Source organism: Coenobita brevimanus, chromosome 48 (genome assembly GCF_032717465.1).
Source record: "Coenobita brevimanus isolate Jiangsu-jjx chromosome 48, ASM3271746v2, whole genome shotgun sequence".
NCBI classification, from domain to species: domain Eukaryota; kingdom Metazoa; phylum Arthropoda; class Malacostraca; order Decapoda; family Coenobitidae; genus Coenobita; species Coenobita brevimanus.
This window is the reverse complement of record NC_137001.1, coordinates 24,937,090-24,944,999: the sequence shown is the minus strand read 5'-3', so window position 1 is coordinate 24,944,999 and position 7,910 is coordinate 24,937,090. Positions and strand designations below refer to the sequence as shown.

Genomic DNA, 7,910 nt, shown 5'->3' with positions numbered 1-7,910 from the left:
GGGAAGGATGTGGGTGTGGGTCTGGGTGAGGCACGGTGTGGATAAGGATGAGAGAGAGAGAGAGAGAGAGAGAGAGAGAGAGAGAGAGAGAGAGAGATGGGTGGGGCATGGGTGTGGATAAGGATGTGAGAGAGAGGTGGGGGGAGGATATGGGTGTGGGTATTGGTGGGGTATGAGTGTGGATAAGAATGAGAGCGAGAGAGAGAGAGAGAGAGAGAGAGAGAGAGAGAGGAGGGGGGGAAGGATATGGGTGTGGGAGGGGCACGGGTGTTTATAAGGATGAGAGAGAGAGAGAGAGAGAGAGAGAGAGAGGTGAGGGGGTTGAGAAAGGGAAGAGAGAGGAGGGTATGGGTGTGCAGAAGGAGAGAGAGAGAGAGGGGGGGGGTTATGAGTGTGGGGATGTGGGAGGCATGAGTGTGGGTAAGGATGAGAGAGAGAGAGAAGGAGAGAGAGGGGGTATGGGTGTGGGTGTGGGTATGGGGCATGGGTGTGGATATGGATGAGAGAGAGAGGGGGTGTGGGTGTGGGTGTGGGGCATGGGTGTGGATATGGATGAGAGAGAGAGGGGGTATGGGTGTGTGGGGGTGTGGGGCATGGGTGTGGATAAGGATGGGAGAGAGAGAGAGGGTATGGGTGTGGGCGTGGGTGGGGTACGGTGTGGATAAGGATGGGAGAGAGAGAGAGAGAGGGTATGGGTGTGATTATGGGTGAGGTACGGTGTGGATAAGGATGTGCCAGACAGACAGAGACAGGCAGACAGAGAGAGAGACAGACTGACAGACAAACAGACCCAGAGACAGAAAGTTCTCAGGATTTAGCAATGTAATATCTCAAGCTTTAGCAACACAGCAAGCAAAATCGCTAACAACTAGCAACTGCACTTATCAGGGGAGGTGAGGCAGGGGTGTCGGGTGTGTGTCAGTCGGTAGAAAGAAGACGAGGAGGCAGGATGCTTGGGAAATCACTTACCTTGGCCATTGCTGTTTTGGTCACCTGGGTCTGGGTCTCTCATGGTCAGGACTATCCTTGCCCGGAGGCAGATGAAATAGCGCCTTGTGTTTGTACGGAAGAAGACACAGCACCAACCCTTAGTCTGGATTGCTCTGACATTACGAGCGACGCGGAACTGGAGAGGGTGTTCAATGCCTACTTCCCGTTTCACACCTACAACACCTTCACCATGATAGCCTACACCACGGAGCCACGCATCAACGTCCACACGCTGAAGAGAGACACCTTCAAAAATATCACCTTCGTCAACATTCACATCAGCCATACAAACCTGGAAGAAATTGACCTTAACGTGTTCGACAATTCAGCCCCAAATCTGAAGAGTTTGATTGTTTCAGACAGCTACCTGCCAACGTTTCCTTTCGACATGCTGGCCTACGCTCCTGTACTGGAAGATCTGCGAGTGTTTAGGAACAAGATTGAGCACATGTCCAATCTTCAGTCTCAGTCCTTGAAGTACGTTTGACCAAAGTTTCTACCCTTGTGTGTGTGTGTGTGTGTGTGTGTGTGTGTGTGTGTGTGTGTGTGTGTGTCCAACTCTGGGCATATACTTACCAGCCCGTTCTCTAGTTTTTTGTGCCCATGCAAGGAGTGGGGGGTTACTTCCAAGTGTCTCTCTGTTTCTACTCCATTTCACTTTAAAAGGGTGGTCGGATCTGAGAAACTCATGGGTACCTGAGCAGGGGGACCAGATCTGTTCTATGTTCAAAGTTACATGAAGCCAAATTTGTCTGTCTTTTCGTCATTCTGTGCGTCTGTATACAAGATATCTCAAAAACTTGTTATGGGATTCCAGTTTTATTTGATGAATAGATGGCCATGGGATCAAGGAAGAGTTGATTATATTTTGAGGGGATCTGGATGAAGGAACAAATCATGAATGTTATTGGCATTGCGGAAAGTATGCATTCTTTGAGAATGTGTAACAGGGCAGACTAGGACCGTGGAATTAATAACCTCCCTCATCGATGCTGAATGGAAGTTGGTTTATAAATCGTATACTCGGTCAGCCATGTTGGAGGTATGCACTCTGAATGTGATAAGCAAGGACAGGAATTTGACTTGCTGCCTCTGACCAGATTTTTCACCATTGACCCCCCCCCCCCAATCCCGGCAGATTTTTTTTTTTTTGGGGGGGGGGCTAAAACCTCCACTTTTTATGAGAAACATTGGCAAATACCAAAAAATGTGCTCACCTGAGCTTATAAGTGCGTTATACAGGTGTCCCTTCGAACACCTGGTACTGTCTTCTCTGGAGCCGTGCTGCTGCTGTTGCGTTTTCTGTGGTAGCGGTAACTATTGCAAACCACTCAGAATAGGTAGATATTTGTTCATTTGGTACGAATTTATATGTAGTATGAGAATATATTGGTTTTCACACAATAATATAGGCGATATAAGTTGTTTCACTCACCAAACACATCAACATACCGCACCTTCCTTGGCGACGTTACCTCATCATCACTTCTGCTCGTTTCTTCCTCTGGCGCCATGTAATCTTTGTCCTCCACATCGTCATCCATTGGGGAATCACTCTCACCTGTGAAGGCATCAAAGGCGGCTTGCATATCATCGTCGGAGAGACCGTGGCGCGACATGTCTTTACTGGCCAGGTCACTACTAACAGGTGAGTTGCCAAGGCAATAGCATGCAGGGGTCACATGGGGTCGGGGAGTGTCCCTGCCTGGTGGCTGATAGAGAAAGGTCTCCCATATATGCCTACCAAAAATCACCCGCGAACTTGAAAAATGTGCAAATGATGGACCTTGCAATTGCAGAACGTACTGGTACGTCGACGGGTCTCAGTGTGAAAAAAAGTTCTGACTCACCCATACACTGATGGTACATGGCAGGTTAAGGGACGCAGTGTGAGAATGGGTAGTGGAGGAAAGGAAGGCTGGAGAGACACTGAGGGAAGGGGCAAGTAAAGAGTGTGTTGCATGTCTGGTGGCAGGGAGGGACGCCTTCATGTGGTGGCACTGATATAACTGGGTGGTGGAGCTGCCTGAGAGAGAGGGAGAGGGAGAGAGAGAGAGGCCTTCACGTGGTGGTACTGATATAACTGGGTGGTGGAGCTGCCTGTTTATACACACGTCCCTCAACTCCCTCCCTATCCTCCGAAAGGATGATGGTGGACTGCAGGAGAGGGGAAGTTCAGCCTGCAGTCCACTGGGTTCACATTTTCGATGAACCTGGAGCTACAACAACAACAACAACAACAAATACTACTACTACTACTACTACTACTACTGCTACTACTACTACTACTGCTATACTACTATTACTGCTACTACTGCTATTTCTGAGATGATTTGGCCATATGGAGAGAATAGAGAATGAGAGACTGACTAGGAGAGTGTATGTGAGTGAGATGGAGGGAGAGGGATAGGATGGAGGTATAAGAATTAGAGATTGACTAGGAGAATGTATGTGAGTGAGGATGATGTAAGTTGGAGGGGCAGGGTGATGGCAGGAGATGGGGTGACATGGAGGCGATTTGTTTGTGGCCACCCCTTCTCAGATTAAGGCACCTCACTATACGGAAGACAGATGGATAATGGATAGATAGATAAATAGATAGATAGATAGATTTGATTATTTATTTATTTATTGCCAGCTTTCATGGTCATTGGTGTTTATGACAAATTAAACTGAACTTTTAAAATCATATTCCTTCCACTTTTTACTTTATAACTATTTCGTCATAATTATTTCAACCAGTATATTTAAAATTTTCACAAGCATTACTCTGGATATTGAAATATATATATATATATATATATATATATATATATATATATGGAGCCTCTGTGGTACAGTGGTAGAGTGTGCGTTTCACACTCTGATGGACGAGGGTTTGCCTCCCGCCAGAGGTGTAAAAACTTTGGGAATCGTTCACCGAGCCACTTGCTACTTTGGCGGACATCAGGGGTGCTGTGGTTGAACCAGTGTCGCATACTATAAAGTATGCTTGCACCCAATCGGCTTAAGGCGGGCCGATTACACTTGGTTCACAGACTACACACACATCCAAAGCCACTACAACACTACAATTACACTTACAAGCACTTCTCACCCTACATACAGTCTCTACCAGACAGCCTAAGCCACTTGGTAGAGATACATTGGCTGTATCGTCCCTGCTTCGGTAGGGATAGGCCGGTCCTGTAGTGGACCTCAACGGCTGATGATGATGATGATAAGTATAATATAATTATATATATATATATATATATATATATATATATATATATATATATATATACAGTATATATATATATATATATATATATATATATATATATATATATATATATATATATATATATATTATTTATTTATTTGAGTAACTTGTAATGTAAACTGAATAGTGCTAAGTTTAAAATTTCTTCTCTGAGAATTAATTTCTCTTCGCTTTAGGGCAACTTAATTCTGATATATTTTTTTTACCATTGCCTGAAGTGGTATTATGATCCAAAACAGAAGTAATTTTTCACCTTTTTCTCCCCAAATCATCACCTTTTCTCCCTAAATTTTCATCTCAAGTGTTTCACCCTTTTCTCCCTACTTTTACAACTTTTTCTCCCTAGATTCACAATATTTTTCTCCCTCATTTTTTACGTTTGTCTCTCTAAATTCTCACCATTTACTCCCCAAATTTTCACCTTCCCTAATTCCACACCTCTCTCCCCCAGGTACCTTCAGATATCCTACAACCCGGGCCTGACGTTCGGAGACGAGGCATTTTGGGACGCACCGAATTTGGAAACGATAATTCTAAACGACATCGATTTGCCCCACGTAGCAGAGAACACCTTCATCTACCAATCAAACCTCCAATACCTCGATTTAAGCTACAACTATCTACACAAACTCTACAATAGGTCACTGCACTTCCACGATGACGCGAATGTAGTCCATCTGAAGCTCGACGGGAATGAGATCTTCGACGTGCAAAGGAATGCTATTTCGGGTGAGTCCAGAAGCTTCCTAACACCTTTTCTTAACCGACTTTGTTTTTATTACATCGTATTTTTCTTTTTATTTTTACTTATTACACCTTATTTTCTTTCTGGTGAGTCTAGAAGCTCCCTAACACCTTCTCCTAAGCGACTTTTTTTTTTCATTTTATTTCCTGTATTTTTTATTACTTTCTGGTGAGTCTAGAAGCTCCCTAACACCTTCTCTTAAGTGACTTAGTTTTATTACATCTGTTCATTTTTTTTTTTTTCTTTCTGATGAGTCTGGGGGCTCCTGAAGCTCCCTAACACCTTCTTGTAAGCGACTTTGTTTTCTTATTACACTTTATTTTCCTTCCTCACGTTACTACTTTAAGGAAGCTCCCTAACACCGTTTCCCAAGCGACTTTTTCCTTATTACACCTTATTTTCATTCTGGTCAGTCTGGAAGCTCCCTAACACCTTTTCCTAAGCGACTTCTTCTTATTACACCTTATTTCCTTTCTGTTGATTCGTCTTGTCAGTAAGAATGTATACTGATGAATGATGGATGGATGGATGCATGGTTAGATGGGTGGATGGATGGGTAGATGGATGGTTAGGTGGATGGATGGATGGATGGATGGATGGATGATTGGATGGGTGGATGGATAGATGGATGGGTGGATGGATGGATGGAAGGTTATTTTAATGAATGGATGGATGGATGGATGATTGGATGGGTGGATGGATGGATGGATGGATGATTGGATGGGTGGATGGATGGATGGGTGGATGGATGGATGGAAGAGTATTTTAATGGATAGATGGATGGATGAATGGAAGGGTGTATAGTGGATGGATGGATGGATGGAAGGGTGAATTACTGGATAGGTAGATGGATGGATTGGTGGATATATAAATACTGTAGATGGATGAATTATTGGACAGGCAGATGGATGGATTGGTGGATATATAGATACTGTAGATGGATGAATTATTGGACAGGCAGATGGATGGATGGATGGGTGGATTAATAGATGGATGGATGGATGGGTATATTAACAGCTGGAAAGATAGATAGATAGATAGATAGACATAGATGGACAGATAGATAGACGGAAAGCTGGGTTCCCAGCAGAGTAGATGAATGAATGAAAGGAAGATTAGGTAGAAACGAAACAAAAGAGGTGATGGACTGACAGATTACTAGATAGACAGAAAGTTAGACAGATAGATAGACAGACAGATAGATAGATAGATAGATGAACACCTATCCTATCTATTCCCACAGGTTTGAAGGGTACTACTTACCTCTGGATGCAACACAATCTGCTGGATGATCTGCCACAAGATGTCTGGGAGAGAGTGTTTCAGAGTGTCGACCATTACTCATCCCTCTTCGTGTTTGATGGTGAGAATTATGATGATGATGGTGTGTAAGAACATTAATAGTAGTTGTTGTAGTAGTAGTAGTAGTAATAATAATAATAATAATAACTAAGCTTGTCCTCGACACATAATATTGTTCCTCCATTTCGGATCTGGTGCAAATTCCCTATTCATCCTCCCAACCATCCATCCACCCATCTATCCCTCTATCTATCTATCTATCTCTATATCTTTTCTCTCACAGATAACCGTATCGTCTGTGAGTGCAACCTCCTGTGGCTGGTGACGAGCACTACTTACCTGGACGTGTTGGCCTACGGCGCTGACTGTGCCAACACCGACTCCACCATCCACGACATCGACCCGGATTTCCTCGAAGGAAATTGTGAATGAGTCTGATTTTCCTGATTCACCGAGACGTATTTTCCTGATTTCTTCTGGTAATTTTTCTGATCTTCCCAGTGATGTCCCTTTTTTTCTCGTAATTTTCCTCATTCATCGAGACTTATTTCCCTGATTATTCACGTATTTTCCTGGTAATTCTTCTGATATTCCAAGTAATGACCTTATTTTTCTCGTCATTTTCCTGATTCACCGAGACATTTTCCTGATTATTCACGTATTAGTTTTTCTGATCTTTCTTATTTATCTCGTCATTTTTCTGATTCGGGGAGACATGCTTTTCTGATTATCACGTATTTTCCTGGTATTTTTCCTGACTTTCCTCGTAATATCCAACGCCAACCCCACAAGAGCGACAAAGACTTCCTCACCGCCAATTGCCCTCCTCTCTAACATTTTCCTAATTCAGGGAGACGTATTTTCCTGATTCTTCTCGTATTTCCCTAGTCATTTGCCTGATTTACAAATATTTTTCCTGCTCCTACACGCATTTTCCTGATTCTTTACGTATTCTCCTAGTAATTTTCGTGTAGTAATGCCCTTATTTTCCTGATTCAGGATGATATTTTCCTGGTGATTTACCTGATTTTCCTGGCGATTTTCCTGATTATTTCCTTAGGGGATTTTCCTGATTTTCCTGGCGATTTCTTCCGATTTTCCTGGCGATTTTCCTGTTTTCCCCTGGCGATTTTCCTGTTTTTCCCCTGGCGATTTTCCTGTTTTTTTCCTGGCGATTTTCCTGTTTTTTTCCTGGCGATTTTCCTGTTTTTTTTTTTCCCCTGGCGATTTTCCTGTTTTTCCTGGCAATTTTCCTGTTTTTTCCTGGCATCCTGTTTTTCCTGGCGATTTCCCTGTTTTTCCCTGGCGATTTTCCTGTTTTTCCTGGCGATTTTCCTGTTTTTTTCCTGGTGATTTTTCTGATTTTCCTGGCAAATTTCCTGATTTTCCTGGCGATTTTCTTTTTTTCCTGGCGATTTTCCTGTTCTTTTTCCTGGCGATTTTCCTGATTTTCCTGGCGATTTTCCTGTTTTCCTGGCGATTTTCCTGTTCTTTTTCCTGGCGATTTCCCTGTTTTTCCTGGCGATTTTCTTTTTTTCCTGGCGATTTTCCTGTTCTTTTTCCTGGCGATTTCCCTGTTTTTCCTGGCGATTTTCTTTTTTTCCTGGC

General features: G+C 43.3%; 1 protein-coding gene across 1 annotated transcript; it reads left to right on the top strand.

The window, feature by feature from the left end:
* The first annotated feature begins 949 nt into the window (after positions 1-949).
* LOC145399353 (oplophorus-luciferin 2-monooxygenase non-catalytic subunit-like) lies at positions 950-6,734 on the top strand. The gene is made up of 4 exons (XM_080272007.1): positions 950-1,467; positions 4,707-4,984; positions 6,244-6,363; positions 6,586-6,734. The coding sequence occupies exons 1-4, from the start codon at positions 950-952 to the stop codon at positions 6,732-6,734; spliced, it is 1,065 nt and encodes a 354-aa protein (XP_080128133.1).
* The last annotated feature ends 1,176 nt before the right edge of the window (positions 6,735-7,910 follow it).